The 25,239-nt window shown below is 51.5% G+C and overlaps 1 protein-coding gene across 1 annotated transcript in view; it reads left to right on the top strand.

The window, feature by feature from the left end:
• Positions 1-25,239, top strand: part of map6a (microtubule-associated protein 6a) — a 110,904-nt gene that overhangs the window by 81,719 nt on the left and 3,946 nt on the right. Inside the window, exons 3-4 of the mRNA XM_069892150.1 lie at positions 1,786-2,189; positions 10,765-10,999. Coding sequence (XP_069748251.1) covers positions 1,786-2,189; positions 10,765-10,999 — 639 coding nt within the window. The remainder of the gene's footprint in view (positions 1-1,785; positions 2,190-10,764; positions 11,000-25,239) is intronic.

Below are 25,239 nucleotides of genomic sequence, written 5' to 3'. Positions count from 1 at the left end.
CTACGCCAACCATGCCACCCAAACATGTGTAGTGGTTCCTTTACAAGCCTCTCCTTGGCTGCAGCAAAACAGTTTTGGTGCTTATGCACATTGTACAATGTGTATGACAATAAACGCATTAATTATTGTCTGGCAGTGGTGGGTATAGAACTGTTGACATTTCAGATCTAAACCTTCCATTAAGACTGATTGTAGTGAGGGGAGAAGGCAGCATAAGGGGAAGAGATGAGGAGGAGTAAGGCTGGGTCAGCAGGTTGCAGGTGAGATGAGGAAGGATCTAGAATGACGGAGAGATGGGGGAGGGTGGAGTTGCGAGACCAAGGCAAGTGTCCGATGGGTGCTGGACAAAAGCAAAGAGAGAGAAGAGTGGATCTGTAGGGCCACGATAGCCCTCATAGATCAAAGTATTGAGCAGAAGAGTTGGAATGTTATGTTATCCTCAAAGACCCCATCACCCAGGCCATGCCCTCTTCACTCTACTACCATCGGGGAAAAGGTACAGAACCCTGAAGATGAGCACTCAGCGGCACAAGGACAGCTTCTTCGCCGCTGCCATCAGATTCCTGAATAATCAATGAACCAAAGACACGGCCTTACTTTTCATGAAGTATTATTATTAAAATTTAATTGTTGTAAGGATATTTAGATGAACGTTTGCCCTGCGATGCAGGCACAAAACACCACATTTTGTCACTTGTTCATGACAATAAATTCTGATTCTGAACCAGTTTCTGTTCTAATTTATTTATTTTTAAATGTAATTTCTAGCAATATTTGCACCTGTGATGCTGCTGTAGAACAACAGATTTCACAATGTGTTCATAACAATAAATTCCAATTCTGGGACTGTTTACAACAAAGTTGCTGGTTAGGATTTTATTCCCTGAAGCGACAGAGAAGGAGGGGTGATTTGATGGAAGTGTACAAAATGGTGACGGGCATAGGTAGAGTAAATGCAAGCAGGCTTTTTCCACTGAGGTTAACTATATAACCATTTATAGCACAGAAACAGACCAGTTCGGCCCTTCTAGTCCATGCCGAACAATTTCTCTTACCTAGTCCCACTGGCCCGCATTCGGTCCATCACCCTCCGCACTTCTCCCGTCTATATACCTATCCAACCTTTCCTTGAATATTAATATTGATCTCGCTTCTGCCACCTCTCACTGAAGTTCATTCCATACCCCCCCCCACATCCTCTGCGTGAAGAAATTCCCCCTCATGTTTCCCCTAAACGTCTCCCCCTTCAATCTCAATCCATGCCCTCTTGTTTGAATCTCCCCTACCCTCAGTGGAAAAAGCCTGTCCAGATTGACTCTGTCCATCCCCCTTATAATGTTGAATACCTCTATCAAATCACCCCTCGATCGTCTACACTCCAGGGATTAAAATCCCAGCCTGCTCATCCTTTCCCTGTAATTCAAGGGTGAAGCAAGAACTAGAGGACATGGGTGAAGTGTAAAAGGTGAAATGTTTAAGGGGAATGTGAGGGGGAATGTCTTCACACAAAGAGTGGTGGGGGGGGGGGGTGTGAACCGAGCTGCCAGCTGAAGTGGTGAATGCGGGCTCAATTAAAGAAATATGGATGGGAGGGGCATGGAGGGATATGATCTGGGTGCAGGACAATTGGACTAGGTAGAACAATAGTTTGGCTTGGACCAGATAGGCTGAAAGGCCTTTTTTGCGCTGAAGTGCTCTGTGGTTCTTGATGAACTAAAAGGGGGTGGGTAAATGCGGTTGGCGCTGTGTATTTACCAATGTCTCTTTGTATTCCGGGGTGCACAGGTGTCTGAAGCAGCAACAGATGTTGCGTTGGCCACAGGGAACATCAGACCTGGGTCACGGAGGGAGTCGGTCATGAGGCAGGACTATCGCCCCTGGAAGGTGAGGCCAGAGCCCAGCTGTAAACCTAAGCAGGAGTACACCCCGACCGACACGCCCTTCGAGAAGGAGACCCAGTACAAGAAAGATTTCAAGGCATGGCCGATCCCCAAGAGAAGTGACCACCACCCTTGGATTCCCAAGGAGAGAGGGAGCCAGACCCCGGCGGCCGGTGGAGAGGAGCCCTCGGTGTCAGCGGCGTTGCCTCCGGTCGGAGTAACGCCAGGGCAGGAGCAGGCGAAGGGCAAAGTGGCCGATGCCCTTAACAGGCAGATCAAGGAGGAGAGAGGGACGGCCACTTCCTACAGGTAACCTCCTAAGGATGCGCAGGAGACGGCAGATGCTGGAATCTGAAGCCAATCACAATGCCACGAAGGGCTCAGACCTGAAGCGTCAACTGCCTTTTACTTCCTATGGAGGCTGTGTGGCCCGCTGAGTTTCTCCAGCACCTTTGACCCCAGAGCCTGCATCACAACCTGTTGGAGGAACCTAGCGGGTTCAGCAGTGTCCATAAGAGAAAGGTTTCAAGCCAGAACCCTTGATCTAGTACAGGCATAGAGCATGGTGGTGGAGGGGGGGGGGGGGGAAACAGGGTGGGAGTGGGGAGCGGAGGTGGAATCTCCCCATCCTCCTGTGGTTCCATCCAGTCTCTCTTTATACCACCATTCTCACCTTCCCTACAACCATAGAACACTACAGCACAGAAGAAGGCCCTTCAGCCCATCTACTCTATTATTCCATCCAATCCCATTCACCCTACCCCTCCATCCATGTACTTGTCCAGATTTTTCTTAAATGTTGAAATTGAGCCCGCATTCACCACTTCAGCTGGTAGCTCGCTCCACACCTCCACCACTCTGCATAAAGAAGTTCCCCTTCACGTTCCCCTTTCACCCTTAAACCATGTCTCCTACTTCTTGTCTCATTTACTTGCACATCTCTCCTAATTTTGCAAACTTCTTTCAAATCTCCCCTCATTCTCCAATGGTCCAGGAAATAAAATCCTCACCTGTTTAACCTGTATCTCCATTCTTCTGCTGGCCACCCTGATCTCTAATACCCTGTGTCATTCATCTTGCCCCAGCTGACCCCTTGGTTTTCCCTTTGTCTGGGATCTGCCAGTCCTTTGCAATGTTCCACCTGTTCCTGCTCCACCAATCCCCTGCCTCACCCCTTCCATTCTCTCCTCTTTACCCTCTCTAACTTTCCTCAGTCATGAGTGGTCGAAAAGTTGGCTACCCTCCCTCTCCCTCTGATGCTCTTCGATCTGCCAAGTTCGTCCAGCAGACTGTGCTTTGGTCCCAGGATCTCGGGGGTGGCGTATCATCTGGTGTTCACGACAGACATACAAAAGAGTGCTGGAAGGTGGAGCAATACAATCTGCTGGAGGATCTCAGCCGGTCAAGCAGCGTCATTGGGAGGGGCCGGAACTCTTCAGCAACACTGCCTTGATTAAGTTTTGAAGAAGTGTTCTGGGTTCTTTTTCTCCCACTGAAGAACCTGCTGACGAAACTTCAGGTCGGACGCAGTGTTGTGAAGGGACAGAGTGGGCAGTACAGTTAGCGCAGCGCTATCACAGCGCCTGCAACCCAGGCTGGAATCCATCGCTGTCTGTAAGGAGCTTGTACGTCCTCCTCGTTCTGCACGGGTTTCCTCCACTTGCTCCGGTTTACCCCCCCCCTCCCACATCCAAAAACATCCAGGGTCACAGGGGTGTATTTGGGCAGCAGACGGTCGTGGGCTGGAAGGGTCTTTTACCGCACTGTATCTCTAAATCTTTAAAGAAAAACGAAGGATGTAAGAGCTAGGAGCAGGAGTCGGCCATCCGGCCCATCGAGCCTGCTCCGCTATTCAATATGTTCGTAGCTAAACTGGCCTTGGACTAAGCTCCACTTACCCACCTGTTCCCCGTAACCACCAGGGGTGGGGGGGGGGGTGGTGGAGGCTGGTGCAATAGGGAGATGTAAAAGACTCTTAGACATGCATGGATGTAGGAAATATGGAGGGTTATGGGTGTGAGGTAGGGGTGGGGTAGATCGTTGAGTAGGTTTATATAGGTCAGCACAACATCATGGGCTGAAGGGCCTGCACTGGGCTGGATTGTCCTAATTCTCCTATTCTTAAAAAAAAATGTGTCTTAAATTCATTTCATGAGGCAGTCTCTACTGCATCTTGCTCAGAGAATTCCATAGGTCCGCCACTCTCCTCATTTCTGTTTTAAATCTCCCCTGAATCTTGAGGCTACGTCCGCTAGATCTAGTCTCACCTGTCGGTGGTAACACCTCCTGTTTTCTATCTGAACTGTTCCTTTCATAATTTTATCTTCCAGTTTCCCCAAAATTCACTGAGCCTTGCAAATTCCGGTGCTGATTCTTAGATCAGGGCTTTCCGCCTTGCTGAAGCAAACTGCAGTTCATCTATAAGCCCGGTGGTTAGAACAGGGTTGAAGTGCCGAGCAGTCACCCGCAGCCCATGCTTGCCTTCGCCAGTCAGCACAGGATGCTGATTGCAGTGCATGGGTGGGGGGGAGGTGGTATTCTGTGCAGATCTGGTCACCCTACTATTGGAAGGATGTTATTCAGCTGGATTCATCCATTGTTTATTGGTGTGTTTTGCTGTGGAGATGAAGTAACCAGGCATTTCTACAGTGTACTTATGTGTAGGATAATAAATCATCAGGACCAATGACATCAAAAGATTAACACTGCTCCAAAGGGTCCAACCGCCTGGTCCTATTTATGACGGCTGGTAGAGGTGTTTGACAACCCGTTAGAGGAGCTGACTGTGTTTTCAAACTAAAATTCTGCAACCACAGTTTCTGTGCCAAATATGGCTGCGCCTGTGCTTGGCAATGACCAAGAGGGGTTGCAGACTCCCGGGGAGCAGAGGGGAAGCACCCAGCCCCATTGAAAAGGAGAAGCAGAGAAGACGATTCTGCAGGGCGGTGACCACAGCCAGTGGACCAGCGGGGTGGGGGGGGGGGGGGCTCTGGGCTGCTGGAGACTGGCTCATGGGAACCAAGTATCAGAGCCGGCATTCAAGAGGGTGCCGACGGTTCCTGAAAGTCCTTGGGCGCCGAGGTTCGGTTCTGGAGCTCGGGGTGGCCGATGGATCGAACAGGAGTCCGTTTGGCTACAGAGGCTGTGGGAATCGCTGGAGGCGAATCCACGGACACTCGGTGACCCGTGAAGGGACTCTCTTTTGCTTCTCTCTCTCTTACTGTAAGGGCGCCGGGCGACACTGATGGCAAATTTGTCTGCTTGCGGCAGGCAGAAGGCAATTTTGTGCAATATTACATGTTCAGTACTATTACATGACAATAAATGAATCTCAACTTGAATTATAAGCAGAGGTTAGAGAGGTGGGGACTTTCTTCCTTCAAGAGGCTGAAGTCCAACTTGATACAGACAAGCATGTAACATCATGAGGAACATGAATCAGTGAATCGTTACAGCTTTTCTTTTTAAAATATTTTTATTGATAGTTATTCAATAGAAAAAAAAATGAACAATTACAATATGTGCTAAAGAACTAGTTAAAAAAGTGTTACAATAACGGTGATATGTAGAAATCCAGAAGAACAGAATGACACAATAGAACCTAACAAAAAAGAAAAGAAAGAAAAAGATAAATTCGAAACCCCTACCCCTCAGCAAGGTTGAAGGTTGACATTTTAAAAATTCAAGTAGCCTAATCTTGGAGAGAGACAGGCACCGTGGCAAAGTTCCAAATCAACGCTAACTCCAAAGGTGATGATGTTCATCCACAAACAAGCACCATATTGTTTGATATTTGAACAGTTTTTTCATAGAACGGAGAGCCTTCAACCATTCTTGTCTGTGCCAAACTGTTATTCTGCCTTGGCCCTAATAACCTGAGCCCAGACCATCCCCCTCCCATCCACGTACCTGACCAAATTCCTCTTAAATGTTAAAATTGAGCCCGCATTCACCACTTCAGCTGGCAGCTTGTTCCACATCCCCACCGCTCTCAGTGTGAAGTTTCCCCTAATGTTCCCTCTAAACCCTTCCCCCTTTCACCCTTAACCCATGTCCTCTGGTTTGTATCTCACCTCAGTGGAAAAAGTCTACTTGCGTTTACTCTATACCGTACATATTGGGTTGCATACAATAATTAATTCGACATGATGGAGCGATTAAACAGCTTTAATTACCAAAAACCTGGGCATTACTGATACATGACTTGGCCAGGTTCAAGGTACAGGAGCAAGAGGGGGCGTCCGGAGATGCCATGCTTTATTGGGAAATCCAGGGAGGGGTTAGGGAAGGTCAGGTAGGTTCGGACTGGCCAGTCCAAATGCCTCTCACCACACATACCCATCATTTTGAATAGCTATACCAAGGTAGGGGATTCTAAAACTAAATAGCAAAAGTTTAGGGTGGTGGGAGAAAGATTGAAAAGGAGACCTGAGGGGCGCCTTCTTCACACGGAGGGTGGTGGGCGTGTGGAACGAGCTACCGGAAGAGGTGGTAGAGGTGGAGACAACTGGAGCATTGAAACAATATTCGGACAGGTTCTTGAGTGATTTGGGCTAAATGGGACTCGCTCAGGTAGGCTACTTGGTCAGCATAAAAGTGTGGGCCGAAAGGGCCTGTTCTCATGTTGTAAAAGCCTATAACTAGTGTTCATCGCGTAAAAAATAAAGGCAATTTTGGAAGGTATAATGTGGAGAAGATATTTCCAGTAGTGGGAGAGTCGAGGAACAGAGGGCACAGCCTCAGAATAAAGAGATTACTTCAGCCAGAGGGAGGTGAATCTATTGAGGCCATTATTGGGTAAATTTAAACCAAACATCATAGTACATGAACATTACAGCATAGTAATGTCCTTCGGCCCACAATGTTCCAACCTATATAAACCTACTCAATAAACTAAACCCTCCCTACCTCATCATCCTCTATTTTTCTTTCATCCACATGCCTATCTAAGAGTCTCTTAAATGCCCCTATTGTTCCATCCTCCATCACCACCCCTGGCAATACATTCTGGGCAGCTACAATTCTCTGTGTAAAAAAAATACCACAGATGTCTCTCCTAAACTTCCCTCCTTTCACTTGGTACCAAGATCCTCTGGTGTTTGCTACTCGCAACCTGGGAAAAAAAGGCACTGGCTGTCCATCTTATCCATGCCTCTCATAATCTTGTAGTCCTCTGTTAAGTCACTACTCATCCTTAGAGAAAAGCCCAAGCTCTGCTATCCTAGCCTCATATTTTCCAATCCAGGCAGCATCCTGGTAAATCTCCTCTGCACCCTCTCCAGAGCTTCCACATCCTTCCTGTAATAAGGTGACCAGAACTGAACACAATACTCTAAGTGTCTCACCAGAGATTTATAGAGATGCTACATCACCTTACGACTCCTGACCTCAATCCCCTGACTAATGAAGCCCAGCAGACCATAAGCTTTCTTAACTACCCTATCAACTTTCACAGTGACCTTGAGAGATCTATGGATTTGGACCCCAGGCTCCCTCTGCTTTTCCACACTGTTAAGTATCCGACCATTAACAATGGGAAGCATGGTCGGCGTACTGGTTAGTGTTACACCTTTATACCACCAGCAATTGGGACCAGACCTGGGTGGGAATCCCGCGCTGTCTGTAAGGAGTTTGTACATTCTCCCTGTGTCTGTGGGGCTCCAGTTTCTCCCCACCGTTCAAAAATGTACCTGGTTTAAGTTAATGGGATGTACATTGGATGGTACAAACTCATAGGGCCAAATTAGCCTGTAACAGTGCTGTATGTCGAGTCTTTAAAAATATATACTCGGCCTTCATGTTTTACCTTCCAAAATGCTTACCCAGATTGAACTCCATCTGCCACTTCTCCGCCCAATCTGTCTATATCCTGTTGTAACCTCCAACAGCTCTCTCCACTGTCTACAACTCCTCCAACCTTTATATCAACAAATCATAAAGAGTAGACGGTTCCAGAACAGATCCCTGCAGAACTCTACTCATCACAAAACTTGATATGTTTGTAATTAGTGAGGGTATCAAAGGGTATGGAGAGAAGGTGAGTGGAGTTGGGATCAAAGGAGTAGAGTTGGGGTCAAAATGAGTGGGGTTGAGAGGAGAAATACATCAGTCATGATTTGAATTCTGCAGCAGGCTCAATGGGCTGAATGGCCTAATTCTGCTCCTATGACATTAAATCTGGCAGCAGAAGAAACATTCCAGCAGAGGTAGATGGCTCAATGCTTGAATCTGTCTCGGGGTTGATGAATGGTATCAGGGACACACCACCTCACCCAATCCACAGGCAATGCTGAAACCTACTTATTATCCATTTTGGTTTAATTTGCAATTTTGCTCAGTAACCGGTTGTTATTCTGTGACTTGTGGAGAAATAGAAGCTCTGGTCTCTCTCCGATCAACTGGTCCATGAAGACGAGAGAAAGGGATGGGCCATTCTCCCGTGGTGGTTCTGGTGACATGGGTGGACAGAGAGAGTCCTCACAGAGCAGGATGGAAACAATGAACACGCTGGCTGATTTAATTCAGATCGGGATGCACCTTTTTTAAATTTCATTTCATTTAAAAAATTTTTAATTTAGACATACGCACGATAACAGGCCATTTTGGCCCACAAGCCCGTGACGCCCAATTGACCTACACCCCCAGTACACTTTGAACAGTGCCCCTGGGGAAAACCCACGCAGACACGGGGAGAACGTACAAATTCCTTACAGACAGCACGGGATTTGAACCCTGGACCCGATCACTGGCGCTAACCGCTACGCCAACCACGCCACCCTGTTCGATACTCTGTTTTGGACCATCCAGTCCTTCTCTAATCAAGTCAAGTTCAAGCTTACTGTCATCTGATTGTACATATACATATACAACCCCACAAAACAGCACATCTCCGGCCCATAGTACATACACACACACAGACACACTGTAACCCTACGCACATGTGACATGCACTGTATACATAACGATCTAAAATAAATATATAAACATAATTTACAGTAAAGGTAGCGGAGCTTTCTTGACCATCCTGTCAAAACGCTTGTCCCAGGTCAGATCACTGGGATGTTTACCTGAGGACATGGGTTTAAGGTGGCGGGGGGGGGGGAGAAAGAGATTTAACAGGAACCTGAGGGGTAACATTTTACACAGAGGGAGGTGGGTGTGTGGAACGGGCTGCCAGAGGAGGAGGTTGAGGTGGAGACTATTGTACTGTTTAAGAACAAATTTGAACAGGTAAATGGATTGGATGGATTTAGATGGATGTGGGCCAAACACAGGCAGGTGGGACTTGTTCTTCTTTTTATACTGCAAGGTAACAGGCCATTTTGGTCCACAAGTCCATGCTGCCCAATTTACACCCAATTAGCCTACAAAACCCAGTACATTATGAACGGTGGGAGGAAATCAGAGCCCCCGGGGTAAAGCCCATGCAGTCACAGGGAGAACCTACAAACTCGGATTCGAACTCTGGTCTCAATCACTGGCACTGTAAAGGCGTTGGTCAGCTTACTCAAAGGGCCTCTTTCCATACTGTGTGACCCTAAGACTCCAGATGAATGGTTATGGCCCGAATCCTCGAATGGCTGTTGACTTCCATGGTTGCTGTGTAACCCACTGAATTGGTCGGCAAGGGCAAGATGGGCCAAAGGGCCTGTTTTCAAGCTGCATGACTCCATGTCTCTATGACATGAATACAGCATACGGAAGGATGGCACAGTGGTTAGTGCAACGCTGTTACAGTGTCAGCGATGGGGACTGCGGTTCAAATCCAGCGCTGACTTTAAGGAGTTTGTACGTTCTCCCTGTGTCTGCGTGGGTTTCCTCTAGATGCTCTAGTTTCATTCCACCCTTCAAAATGTACCAGGGCTGTAGGTTAATTGGGGTATTTGGGTGCCACGGTTTCATTGGCCAGAAGGGCCTGTTTCTATGCATGGATTAAAGAATCTGCAGAGGGTTGTGAATGTGCCTCAGACCATCACACACACACCCCCTTCCCTCTTTTGTCACCTCCTGCAGCCTTGGAAAAAATTTCAACATGTTCAAAGACTTCCTCCACCCCTGCCACACTCTCTTGACCATGCCACACCACCCCATCATAACTATCACGGCCTGGTACGGGGACACCAACACCCCTGAGCATAAAGCCTTCCAAAAGGTAGTGGATACAGCCCAGGACATCAAAGGCAAAACCCCTCCACACTATCGAGAACATCTACGGGGAACAATGCGGTCGGAGGGCAGCAGCAGTCATCAAAGATCCACATCACCCAGCACAAGCTCTGACCTCGCTGCTGCCATCAAGAAAGAGGTATCGGTGCCACAAGACTCACACCACCAGGTTCAGGAACAGCTGCTCCCCCTCCACCATCAGACTCCTCAACGACAAGCTCAATCAGGGACTCGTTTAAGGGCTCTTTATTGATTTTTCCCTCTGTATTGAAGTTAGTTTATTTGTTTACATGTGTACGTTGAGTACAGTTGACTTTTGCACTACCAATTAGTAGTAATTCTGCCTCGCCCACAGGAAAAAGAATCTCAGGGTTGTATGTGATGTCATGTGTGTACTCTGGCAATAAATCTAGAATTTGAAATCATAATGTTGAACACCTCTATCAAATCTCCCCTCATTCTTCTACGCTCCAAGGAATAAAGTCCTAACCTGTTTAACCTTTCCCTGAAGTCTGGTCAACATCCCTGTAAATCTCTGCACTCTTTCTATCTTATTGATATCTTTCCTGTAGTTAGGTGACCAAAATTGTGCTCAATCCTCCAAATTTGGTCTCACCATTGCCTTGTACCACTAAATCCCAACTCCTGTCCTCAATACTTTGATTTATGAAGTGTGCCAAAAGCTGTATGCTGAAGAATGTGAATACTTATTCCCCAGAAATGAGTTCAGGGCCTGGACAGCTGATGCCAAACCCACGAAGGCGATCAAACCCAAGCAGACGTACCACCCGCCAGAGGCGAAAGTTGCCCACGAAACCAGTTACAACACCACCTTCAGGGGTCAGTTCAGCCAGCGGGCCGAGATCATCCGGCCGGGGACGGCAGACACCAAGGTTCCTGAGCGCAGGAGGGTGCGAAGTCTCTACAGTGAATTCTACAGAGAACCAACCAAGGTAAGAGTGAGCTCCGCAGTCCATCACTATCTCAGAGTAGCAGAAGGGGTTCAAGGTGACGTGGGGAACTGGGCATTCTCCAACCAGAGAACATTAACATTAATTTCTCCTCTTTAAAACCCCCTCCGAGTCTCTCTCTTTCCTTATCCATTTGTCTCCAGTTCCCCACCCCCTCTTTTCCCTCTTTATTCAGAGAGCATCACTTTTCAGCTCTTTTTCTCTTCTCCCTTCCCACCCTATGACCTCTTACTGTTGAGCCCCTTTCACACTTGCAACCCACTAAATCGGCCGTTCAGTGTCCCGGGATAGGAATGGGGGTTTGGCTTTTCACACTAGACAACTCTTAACTGGGATACTGAACACTTTCACACTTGCAAGGAGCCATCCCTGGGGTTAGGACTGTTCTACCTTCTACCGGTGACATCATAACGCATCGAGCGATGGTGAACCTGGCCTAAATCCTGATCAATATATTATGATCTTATATTTGAACAAAATTAACCATGCATAATTATAACATAATTAAGCTTTATGTACAGCCCAATATGAGCCCTTCAGCCCCTGTTGTTGATGTGCCGACCTATATAAATCTTTATAAGGGACCGTGGGAAAGTGCCAGCAATAAATAGCAATAACGAACAATTTTAAACAGGGTGGGAAAGTTGGTAGTGCTTTACCACTCAATTTATACAGCGTGGGAAAGTTGATTGCACTATCATGTACAATTTATAAATACCATGGGGGAAACAGTGATGGTGGACCTTCCCTCCCAGAATGCCATGCAGCAGAGAAAGAGATGTATGACTGGCTGCAGCACTGGAGCATTTATGGAGGGGTTTCTCTGCCGCACAGCATTCTGGAAAGTGAGGTCCACCATTGCTTTTTCCCACGGTCTTTATAAATTGTTCGCTATAGCGCTACCAACTTTACCCCGCTGTTAAAAAATTGTCTGCCATTGCTATATATTGCTATTTATTTCCTCTCTCTCTCTCTCTCTCTCTCGCTCTCCCCCCCCCCCCCCCATTGAGACTTTCCCACGTCAAAGTTTATACCTTCATTTGAATCTTTTCTTCCTGCACTTGTGCAAAAACTTGGGTCATTTCAATCCCACAATGCAATTACGCGTTTCACACTTGCCTGATTGTAACGATAGTGTCTGCAGACGCCGGGGATTGTACTAGGCTGTGTGTTTCCTGCTGAGTTTCTCCAGCATTTGCGTGCATTTTGACAGGTTGAACTCGAAGGCAGAGTGTGTGGCTAATGGCAGGATTCTTAACCGCGTGGAGGAAGAGAGAGACCTTGGAGTCCAGGATCATTGATCTCTCAAGGTTACCATGCAGGTTGACAGAGTGGTTGAGAAGGTGCACGGTGTGTTGGCCTTCCTTAGTTGGGGGATTGAGTTCAAGAACCATGAGGTAATGTTGCCGCTCTCTAAAACAATGGTTAGGCCACACTTTGGAGGATTGGGTTCAGTCCTGGTTGCCTCATTGGAGGAAGAATGTGCAAGCTTTAGAAAGGATTCAGTGAAAGATTTACCAGGATGTTGTCGAGATTGGAGAACATTGAAGCAATGTTGAAAAAGCTAGGACTTTTCTCTTTGGAGCGAAGAGATATATAAGATTATGAGGGGCTTTTTCTCTGGACTAAAATGGCCAATACTAGAGTGTGGTGCACTGCAGTGCAATAAAACAACAAAAACTGCACTACAGCACACCACAAATTTAATTAGTTTAAAACTTTCACACAAGGTTCTCTATCCCTTCTGGCTCCAAGTGCTCTTCTCCTGCCCAAGGGCAGGTGTGAGCCTTTATGTGGGGCCGGTGATTGGCAGGGAGTAGGCAGCGCCAGTCTCCCAGGTTACCTCCCTGCAGGTACGGTGCAGTAGGCAGTGCAGGTGCGCGGTCAGGCACAGGAAGTCACCGACAGGCCAATGGTTGTATCGCCACATAGGGGGCATCTGTTTAAGGTGAGGGGAGGAAAGTTTAGGAGAAATGTCAGAGGTAAGTTGTTTTACACAGAGAGTGGTGGGTGCCTGGAATGCATTGCTGGGGGTGGTGGTGAAGGCTGGTACAAGAGGGACATTCTCGTGTCTTAGTCAGGCACACAGATGCAAGGAAAATAGAGGGCTATGGGTGCGAGGTAGGGAAGGGTTAGATGGGTGTGATGTAGGTTTACGTAGGTCAGCACACCGTGGGCTATAGGGCCTGTACTATCGTGTTGGATGTTAAGAGTGGAAGATGGAGATTAATTAACGATTTCAGGGTGCAGATTTCTGGGAGAGGTTGAGACAGGAAATCAATCAAAGGCTGGCATATGGTGTTTGGACGCATTAATGATGCCAAGTGAATAATGGAACAGGTTGAAGGAGCTGCTCGGTTTTGGGTTACCTTTGAATTACGTTAATAAAACCCACACTGATGGCTACAGCAGGATCTAGAACAGTTGGAAAGGTGGGTAAAGCATTGCCTGAAGGCATCCTATCCCGGCAAGAACGAGGGGATATATTTTGGAAAGTCAACTTAAGGGATGGACATGCAAGCTTAAGGATATTTCTCGTAAAGTATCAAGTACAGAGAAAGGGGTTCTCCTACGAGCAGCCAGCATGTGGTGTCTAACATTCAGGGTGACACAGTTCATGCAGCTGCTAGCACCACGCTCTGACAGCACCAGTGACCATGTTCCAATCAAGCGCTGTCTGTGAGGAGTTTGTACGTTCTCCCCGTGACCTGCGTGGCTTTACTCCAGGTGCTCTGGTTTCCTCCCATGTTTCAAAGACATATAGGGTTGATAGGCTAATTGGTCAGATGGGTATATTTGGGTGGCGCAGGCCCATGGGCCAGTTACTGGTCTGGATGTCTCAATTAAGTTAGCATATTCCCGTGTTAAAAGCACCGTTTACAGAGCGTAGATTAATTATAGCACAAAGGGCAGTGTGAGAGCACTCTTGTGGGGTTCTTTCATAGAACATTGTTCTAAATTACATTTTTTAAATCAATAAATTAGTGCAAAAGAAAAGAGAAAGTTACGTTGTGTCTGTGGTTCATTGTCCATTTAGAAATCTGATGGCGGAGGGGAAGAAGCTGTCCTTGTGCCGCTGGGTGTTCGTCTTCCATACCTCCAACCTGATGGTAGAAGTGAGAAGAGGACGTGGCCTGGGTGGTGGTGGGGGGGGTGGGGGTGGGTCATTGATGATAGATATGAGGGTGGAGGAAGTTATGTTTATACAGAGTGGTTGATATCTGGAATTTACTGAAGGCAGAGTCACCACATTTAAGAGACATTTAAGTGGGCAAAAGTACAAAATGATAATGGGCTAATGGGATTAGTGTAGATGGGTAAGGACAGCATGAACAAGGTGGGCAGAGAAGTCTGTTTCTTTGCTGTATCACGCCCTGTCTCTCTCATCCGAACGGAGATGTCTTAAACCAGAGGGCATGGGTTAGCGAGATGTCAGAGGGTGAGAGGTAGATGGGGGAACATCATTTTCGCCCAGTGAGTGATTGCAGTCCTGGTCTATTCATTAAACACCCCCACCACACAGGGCTACAACCCCCACCACACAGGGCTACGCCCTCACCACACAGGGCTACACCCTCACCACACAGGGCTACAACCCCCACCACACAGGGCTACGCCCCCACCACACAGGGCTACGCCCCCACCACACAGGGCTACGCCCTCACCACACAGGGCTACACCCTCACCACACAGGGCTACAACCCCCACCACACAGGGCTACGCCCTCACCACACAGGTCTACATCCTCACCACACAGGGCTACACCCCAACCACACAGGTCTACACCCTCACCACACAGGGCTACACCCCCCACCACACAGAGCTACACCCCAACCACACAGGTCTACACCCTCACCACACAGGGCTACACCCCCCACCACACAGAGCTACACCCCCCACCACACAGAGCTACACCCTCACCACACAGGGCTACACCCCCCCACCACACAGGGCTACATCCCCCTCACCACACAGGTCTACATCCTCACCACACAGGGCTACACCCCTACCACACAGGGCTACACCGTCACCACACAGGGCTACACCGTCACCACACAGGGCTACAACCCCCACCACACAGAGCTACACCCCAACCACACAGGTCTACACCCTCACCACACAGGGCTACACCCCCCACCACACAGGGCTACGCCCCCCACCACACAGGGCTACGCCCTCACCACACAGGTCTACATCCTCACCACACAGGGCTACACCCCTACCACACAGGGCTACACCATCACCACATAGGTCTTACATCCTCACCACACAGGGCTACACCCCTACCACACAGGTCTACATCCTCACCACACAGGGCTACATCCTCACCACACAGGGCTACACCCCTACCACACAGGGCTACACCATCACCACATAGGTCTACATCCTCACCACACAGGGCTACACCCCTACCACACAGGTCTACATCCTCACCACACAGGGCTACACCCCTACCACACAGGGCTACACCGTCACCACATAGGTCTACATCCTCACCACACAGGGCTACACCCCTACCACACAGGGCTACACTGTCACCACACAGGGCTACACCCCCAACCACACAGAGCTACACCCCAACCACACAGGTCTACACCCTAACCACACAGGGCTACACCCCCCACCACACAGAGCTACACCCTCACCACACAGGGCTACAACCCCCACCACACAGGGCTACGCCCTCACCACACAGGTCTACATCCTCACCACACAGGGCTACACCCCCCACCACACAGAGCTACACCCCAACCACACAGGTCTACACCCTCACCACACAGGGCTACACCCCCCATCACACAGAGCTACACCCTCACCACACAGGGCTACACCCTCCACCACACAGGGCTACACCCCCCCCACCAGACAGGGCTACAACCCCCCCAACCACACAGGGCTACACCCCCACCACACAGGGCTACACCCTCACCACACAGGGCTACACCCTCACCACACAGGGCTACACCCCCACCACACAGGGCTACACCCTCACCACACAGGGCTACACCCCCCACCACACAGGGCTACACCCTCACCACACAGGTCTACATCCTCACCACACAGGGCTACACCCCAACCACACAGGTCTACACCCTCACCACACAGGGCTACAACCCCCCCAACCACACAGGGCTACACCCCTACCACACAGGGCTACACCGTCACCACACAGGGCTACACCCTCACCACACAGGTCTACATCCTCACCACACAGGGCTACACCCCAACCACACAGGTCTACACCCTCACCACACAGGGCTACAACCCCCCCAACCACACAGGGCTACACCCCTACCACACAGGGCTACACCGTCACCACACAGGGCTACACCCTCACCACACAGGGCTACACCCTCACCACACAGGTCTACAACCTCACCACACAGGGCTACACCCCCCACCACACAGGGCTACACCACCCCCACCACACAGGGCTACACCCTCACCACACAGGGCTACAACCCCCCCAACCACACAGGGCTACACCCCCACCACACAGGGCTACACCCTCACCACACAGGGCTACACCCCCACCACACAGGGCTACACCCTCACCACACAGGGATACAACCCCCACCATACAGGGCTACACCCTCCCACACAGGGCTACACCCCCCACCACACAGGGCTACACTCTCACCACACAGGGCTACAACCCCCACCACACAGGGCTACACCCTCACCACACAGGGCTACAACCCCCACCACACAGGGCTACACCCTCCCACACAGGGCTACACCTTCTCCACACAGGGCTACACCCTCTTCTCACCGCCTACCATGAGGAAGGAGTGAAGACGAACACCCAACAGTTAAAAAACCCCAGCTTCTTTCCCGGCAGCATCAGATTTCTGAGTGGACCTTGGACAACAGATGCTATCTACTGCGATCAAAATGTAATTGTTTTAAATTTAGACATTCAGCATGCTAACAGGCCATTTTGGCCCCCAAGCTCATGCCACCCAATTACCCTACACCTCCCTGGAACGTTTTGAACGGTGGGAGGAAATTGGAGCCCCCAGGGAAAACCTACGCAGATACGGGGGACAACATACAAACTCCTTACTGACGCTGCCGCAGAACAACGAATTTCGTGGCACATGCCCCTGACAATAAATTCTGATAATGAGAAGATGTCGGGGGCAGGATCTTTCCCAATACTGGAACAGTAAAAGTCCGGAAGGACACTTGAATCATCGATGGTTGGCAGTTAGCGGATCAATCATTTCAGGCCTGAACCCTTCGTCAGGACACTAAAATATTACCTTTTACTTCTGATCGCCGCGTGACCCGCTGAGTTTCTCCAGCAGGTCAACTCCAGCGTCTGCAGATTTACTTGTTCAACATCTCTCTCCACGGATTTCAGATTTATTGTCAGAGTGCATACGTTACATACAGCCCTGAGATTCCTTTTCCTGAGGCTGAGGCAGAATTACGGCCTGAAACCTTGACGAAGGGCTCAAGCCCAAAACGTCAGTTATATATTTGTACCTTTGCTATATACAGGACACTTTTTGACCTGCTGGATTTCTCAGGCTTGGTGTGAATTACCACTTATTGGTATTGTAAAAAAAAACTACACAGCGTATACATGTAAACAAATAAAGTAAACAAACTGACTGTGCGATGCAGAGAGAATAAAAAAATCAATAAACTGCACGTCAGAGTCCTTAAATGAGTCCCTGATTGAGTTTTTGTCCTTGAGGAGTCTGATGGGGGAGGGGGAGCAGCTGGTCCTGAACCTGCTTTGTCCCTCCAGCAGCTCTTGTTTGCTTAAGATTACAGCATCTGCCATCTGTGTGTATCTCTGTGGTTTTGTTCTACTGCAGATTGTCCAGGGAGGCCCACTTCAAACGTGCTTTCTTTCTCTCTCCGAAGGGAGTTCACACCATAAGACAGAGGAACAGAAATAGGCCATTCAGCCCATTAAGTCTGCCCTGCACTTAATCACAAGCTGATCCATTTTCCTGCTCGGCCCTGCTGCCTGGACGTCTCCACATAACCTTTGATGCCCTGGCTAATCAAGAACCTATTAATCTCTGCCTTAAGTACACCCAATGAACCAGCCTCCACGACCTCCTGTGGCAACAAATTCCAGATTCACCACCCTCTGGCTGAAGAAATTCCACCACATCTCTGTTCTAAGTGGACACCCTTCAATCCTGAAGTTGTGCCCTCTTGTCCTGGACTCTCCCACCGTGGGAAACAACCTTTCTCCATCTACTCTATCCAAGCCTTTCAACATTCAAAATGTTTCAGAGATCCCCCCCCTCATTCTCCTAAATTCCAACGAGTCCAAGCCAAGAGCCGTCAATCACTCTTCATATGATAACCCTTTCATTCCCGGAATCATCCTTGTAAATCTCCTCTGAACCCTCTCCAACGTCAGCACATCCTTTCTGAAATGAGGAGCCCAAGACTGCTCACAATTCTCTCAAGTGAGGTCTCACCAGTACCAGATAAAGCTTCAACATCACATTCCTGCTCTTATAGTCTATTCCACTTGAATGACTGAGTTCTGTGAACCTCCCTGACAATGTTCCTCCACTCTCTCAACTGCCCTTTAGTTCAATTACCCCATTATCTCCACCTCTCTCTCACCTTCTGCCCAATATCCACAGCCTCTCACCAGCTCCTTTTTCTCCCTTGATAGAGTTGATGCCTCCCCTTCCCACTTTAATTCCGATAACTTGCTTGCACAGAGGATGGGGGATGTATGGAACCAGTGCAGGAGGAAGTGATTAAACGCAGAGAGCCTTTTGTGCAGGGGAAATCAGTAACTGGAGGTTTAAGAAGACAGGGGAGAGAATTAACAGGAAGCTAAGGGTTAACCTTTTTTTCACAGAGGATGGTAGGTGTATAAAAATGGGCTGCCAGAGGAGGCGGCCGGGGAAGGTATTGTTGCAACTTTTGAGGAAAAAAATTGGATGGATATATGAATAGGAAGGGTTTTGTGTGATTTGGGCCAAACGCAGGCAGGTGGGACTGGTGTAGTCAGGACATCTTGGATGGTGTGAGCAGGCCGAGCCTATTTTCATGCTACCTGACTCTATCAGGGTCCCAATCTGAAAAGCTGACTGGCCATTTTTACCCGTGGATGCTGACTGACGCTTGCTCTGTTGGACTGAAGGGCCTGTCCTGTACTGTTTGCTGGAGAGCTGGCACAGGGAGGAGGGAGCTCTTTAGGCGGAACGGTTAGCATGACGCTATTACAGCACCAGTGAGTCAGGGTTCCAATCTGGCACTGTCAGGAGTTTGTACGTCCTCCCGTTTCTATGTGGGTTTCCTCCAGGTGCTCCAGTTTCCAGCCCCCACCCCCCATCTCAACTGTCTGTGGATTGATATATTTATTATTTTATTTAAATTTATATTAAATACACCCATTTCAGCCCATGAGTCCGTGCCGCTCAATTTACACCCAATTAACACAACCCCCAGTACATTTCGAATGGTGGGAAGAAACTGGAGCCTCCGAGAAAAACCCACGCAGACTCGGGAAGGATGTACAAACTCCTTACGGACAGCGTGGGATTTGAACCCCGGTCCCGAACGATGGTGCTGTGAAGGCGCTGCCAACCATGCCTGCCCCACAGGCCTGTTACCATAGAATGCCAAATTACAGAAAACAGGCCATTCAGCCCCTCCAGTCTGTGCCAATCATAATCTCCCTAGTCCCAATGACCTGCTCCCATTACCACAACCCTCCAGTCCTCTCACATTCCATATATCTATCCAATTTACTTTTAAAACACACAATTGAGTCTGCATTCACCATATCAGGTTGTAGCTCATTCCACATTCCCACCACTCTCTGAGGGAAGAACTTCCCCCTAATGTTCCCCCTAAACCTCTCCCCCTTTAGCTTAAAACTACAACCTCTCGTATTTATCACCCACAATCTAAATCGAAAAAGCCTATCCACATCCACTCTGTCTATACCTCTCATAATCATGTAAACTTCTATCAAATCTCCCCTCATTCTTCTTTCCTCCAAGGAATAAACTCCTAACCTGTCCAATCTTACCCTGTATCTCACCCCCTGAAGACCCGGCATCGTTCTGGTAAATCTTCTCTGCCCTCTTTCAATCTTATTGACATCCTTCCTGTAATTAGGCACCCAGAACTGCACACAATTTCATAATCCCATGTGTAAGTCCATGCCCTAAGATCGTCAGCCTTTCAAACAATACTCCTTGCGTTAAAATAAATGCACCTGAGCTCATTTTCATAACGTACAAACCTTTGATTTCTGTCTATACATGCAGTCCTCACCTGACCTTCGTCCTCCTCCACCTCACTATCTGCCCTAACACTCTGGTTCCCCTCTCCTTGCCAATCTAGCTTAAACCCATCGGGACAAGACAAACAAACCTACCCACAAGGATATTAATCCCCTTCCAGTTCAGACGCAATCTGTCCTGTCGGTACAAATTCCACCTTCCCTGGAACAGAGCCTAGTGATCTAGAAACCTGAAGCCTTCCCTCCTACACCATGTTTCCAGCCCCGTGTTCAGCTGCCTTATCCTCCTATTTCTAACCTCTCCAGCACGTGGCACGGGAAGCAATCCTGAGATCACTACCCTGGAGGCCCTCATCTTCTTCAACCTAGCGCCTAACTCCCTGAAATCGCCTTGCATGCCATCCTCACCCTTCCTACCTATGTCGTCGGTTCCTACATGGACCACGACGTCTGGCTGATCACCATCCCATCTAAGAATGTCGTGAACTCGACCTGAGATATCCCAGACCATGGTACCAGGGAGGCTAACATATCATCCAGGATTTATGCTCCTGCACAGAACCTCTCATCTAACTTCCTAACTATGGAATGCCCTATCACTACAGCACGCCTCATTCCCCCCCTTCCCTTCTTAGCCACAGCACCAGACTCCATGCCAGAGATCTGATTGCCATGGCTTGAACCCAGTAGATCATTCCCCCTCAAAAGTATTCAAAGCGGCATACTTGTTTCTCAGGGGGGCGTCCAGCAGGGGGCCCTGCTCTACTTGCCTGCTCTCTCCACCCCGCACTCTCCACCCTGCTCTCTCCACCCTACTCTCTCCACCCCGCTCTCTCCACCCTGCTGTCTCCAACCCGCTCTCTCCACACCGCACTCTCCACCCTGCACTCTCCACCCCACTCTTTCTACTATGCAATATCCACCCCACTCTCTCCACCCCGCTCTCTCCACCCCGCTCTCTCCACCCCGCTCTCTCCACCCCGCTCTCTCCACCCCGCACTCTCCACCCCGCACTCTCCACCCCGCACTCTCCACCCCGCACTCTCCACCCCGCACTCTCCACCTCACTCTCTAACCCGCACTCTCCACCCCGCACTCTCCACACCGCACTCCTCCACCCCACACTCTCCACCCCACACTCTCCACCCCGCTCTCTAACCCGCACTCTCCATCCCACACTCTCCACCCCGCTCTCTAACCCGCACTCTCTACCCTGCACTCTCCACCCCGCACTCGCCACCCCGCACTCTCCACCCCACTCACTAACCCGCATTCTCCACCCCGCACTTTCCACCCCGCTCTCTCCACCCCACTCTCTCCACCTCACACTCTCCAACCCGCTCTCTAACCCGCACTCTCCACCCCGCACTCTCCACCCCGCTCTTTCTACTAAGCACTCTCCACCCCACTCTCTCCACCCCACTCTCTCCACCCCACTCTCTCCACCCCACTCTCTCCACCCCACTCTCTCCACCCCACTCTCTCCACCCCACTCTCTCCACCCCACTCTCTCCACCCCACTCTCTCCACCCCACTCTCTCCACCCCACTCTCTCCACCCCACTCTCTCCACCCCGCACTCTCCACCCCGCACTCTCCACCCCGCACTCTCCACCGCGCTCTCTAACCCGCACTCACCACCCCGCACTCTCCACCCCACTCTCTCTCCACCCCTCTCTCCACCCCACACTCTCCACCCCGGTCTCTCCACCCTACTCTCTCCACCCCGCACTCTCCACCCCGCTCTCTCCACCATACTCTCTCCACTCTGCTCTCTCCACCCTACTCTCTCCACCTCGCACTCTCTACCCCGCTCTCTAACCCGCACTCTCCACCCCGCACTCTCTACCCCGCTCTCTAACCCGCACTCTCCACCCCGCACTCTCCACCCCGCTCTCTCCACCCCTCTCTCCACCCCACACTCTCCACCCCACTCTCTCTCCACCCCTCTCTCCACCCCACACTCTCCACCCCAGTCTCTCCACCCTACTCTCTCGACCCCGCACTCTCCACCCCGCTCTCTCCACCATACTCTCTCCACCATACTCTCTCCACCCTGCTCTCTCCACCCTACTCTCTCCACCCTACTCTCTCCACCCTACTCTCTCCACCCTACTCTCTCCACCCTACTCTCTCCACCCCGCACTCTCTACCCCGCTCTCTAACCCGCACTCTCCACCCCGCACTCTCCACCCCTCTCTCTCTACCCTACTCTCTCCACCCTATTCTCTCCACCCCGCACTCTCTACCCTGCTCTCTCCACCCGCTCTATCCACCCCACTCTCTCCACCCCGCACTCTCCACCCCACTCTCTCTCCACCCTACTCTCTCCACCCCGCACTCTCCACCCTACTCTCTCCACCCCGCACTCTCTACCCCGCACTCTCTACCCCGCACTCTCCACCCCGCACTCTCCACCCAACGCTCTCCACCCCGCACTCTCCACCCCGCTCTCTCCACCCTACTCTCTCCACCCCGCACTCTCCACCCCGCTCTCTCCACCCTACTCTCTCCACCCCGCACTCTCCACCCCGCTCTCTAACCCGCACTCTCCACCCCGCAGTCTCCACCCCATCTATCCACCACGCACTCTCCACCCCACTCTCTCCACCCCGCTCTCTCTACCCCGCACTCTCCACGCCGCACTCTCCACCCCGCTCTCTCCACCCCACTCTCTCCACCCCACTCTCTCCACCCCACTCTCTCCACCCCGCACTCTCCACCCCGCACTCTCCACCCCGCACTCTCCACCCCACTCTCTCTCCACCCTACTCTCTCCACCCCGCACTCTCCACCCCTCTCTCTCCACCCTACTCTCTCCACCCTATTCTCTCCACCCCGCACTCTCTACCCTGCTCTCTCCACCCCGCTCTCTCCAACCCACTCTCTCCACCCCGCACTCTCCACCTGACTCTCTCTCCACCCTACTCTCTCCACCCCGCACTCTCCACCCTGCTCTCTCCACCCTACTCTCTCCACCCCGCACTCTATACCCCGCACTCTCCACCCCGCACTCTCCACCCTACGCTCTCCACCCCGCACTATCCACCCCACTCTCTCTCCACCCCTCTCTCCACCCCACACTCTCCACCCCGGTCTCTCCACCCTACTCTCTCGACCCCGCACTCTCCACCCCGCTCTCTCCACCATACTCTCTCCACCCTACTCTCTCCACCCCGCACTCTCCACCCCACTCTCTCCACCCCACTCTCTCCACCCCACTCTCTCCACCCCACTCTCTCCACCCCACTCTCTCCACCCCACTCTCTCCACCCCACTCTCTCCACCCCACTCTCTCCACCCCACTCTCTCCACCCCACTCTCTCCACCCCACTCTCTCCACCCCACTCTCTCCACCCCACTCTCTCCACCCCACTCTCTCCACCCCACTCTCTCCACCCCACTCTCTCCACCCCGCACTCTCCACCCCGCACTCTCCACCCCGCACTCTCCACCGCGCACTCTCCACCGCGCTCTCTAACCCGCACTCACCACCCCGCACTCTCCACCCCACTCTCTCTCCACCCCTCTCTCCACCCCACACTCTCCACCCCGGTCTCTCCACCCTACTCTCTCCACCCCGCACTCTCCACCCCGCACTCTCCACCCCGCTCTCTCCACCATACTCTCTCCACTCTGCTCTCTCCACCCTACTCTCTCCACCTCGCACTCTCTACCCCGCTCTCTAACCCGCACTCTCCACCCCGCACTCTCTACCCCGCTCTCTAACCCGCACTCTCCACCCCGCACTCTCCACCCCGCTCTCTCCACCCCTCTCTCCACCCCACACTCTCCACCCCACTCTCTCTCCACCCCTCTCTCCACCCCACACTCTCCACCCCGGTCTCTCCACCCTACTCTCTCGACCCCGCACTCTCCACCCCGCTCTCTCCACCATACTCTCTCCACCCTGCTCTCTCCACCCTACTCTCTCCACCCCGCACTCTCTACCCCGCTCTCTAACCCGCACTCTCCACCCCGCACTCTCCACCCCTCTCTCTCTACCCTACTCTCTCCACCCTATTCTCTCCACCCCGCACTCTCTACCCTGCTCTCTCCACCCGCTCTATCCACCCCACTCTCTCCACCCCGCACTCTCCACCCCACTCTCTCTCCACCCTACTCTCTCCACCCCGCACTCTCCACCCTACTCTCTCCACCCCGCACTCTCTACCCCGCACTCTCTACCCCGCACTCTCCACCCCGCACTCTCCACCCTACGCTCTCCACCCCGCACTCTCCACCCCGCTCTCTCCACCCTACTCTCTCCACCCCGCACTCTCCACCCCGCTCTCTCCACCCTACTCTCTCCACCCCGCACTCTCCACCCCGCTCTCTAACCCGCACTCTCCACCCCGCAGTCTCCACCCCATCTTTCCACCACGCACTCTCCACCCCACTCTCTCCACCCCGCTCTCTCTACCCCGCACTCTCCACGCCGCACTCTCCACCCCGCTCTCTCCACCCCACTCTCTCCACCCCGCACTCTCCACCCCACTCTCTCTCCACCCTACTCTCTCCACCCCGCACTCTCCACCCCTCTCTCTCCACCCTACTCTCTCCACCCTATTCTCTCCACCCCGCACTCTCTACCCTGCTCTCTCCACCCCGCTCTCTCCAACCCACTCTCTCCACCCCGCACTCTCCACCTGACTCTCTCTCCACCCTACTCTCTCCACCCCGCACTCTCCACCCCGCTCTCTCCACCCTACTCTCTCCACCCCGCACTCTCTACCCCGCACTCTCCACCCCGCACTCTCCACCCCGCACTCTCCACCCCACGCTCTCCACCCCGCACTATCCACCCTACTCTCTCCACCCCGCACTCTCTACCCCGCTCTCTAACCCGCACTCTTCACCCCGCACTCTCCACTCCGCACTCTCCACCCCGCTCTCTCCACCCTGCTCTCTCCACCCCGCACTCTCCACCCCGCACTCTCCACCCCGCACTCTCCACCCCGCACTCTCCACCCCGCTCTCTA

This window comes from Narcine bancroftii, chromosome 7, assembly GCF_036971445.1.
Source record: "Narcine bancroftii isolate sNarBan1 chromosome 7, sNarBan1.hap1, whole genome shotgun sequence".
NCBI lineage: Eukaryota > Metazoa > Chordata > Chondrichthyes > Torpediniformes > Narcinidae > Narcine > Narcine bancroftii.
This window is presented reverse-complemented; position numbering and strand designations above follow the sequence as displayed.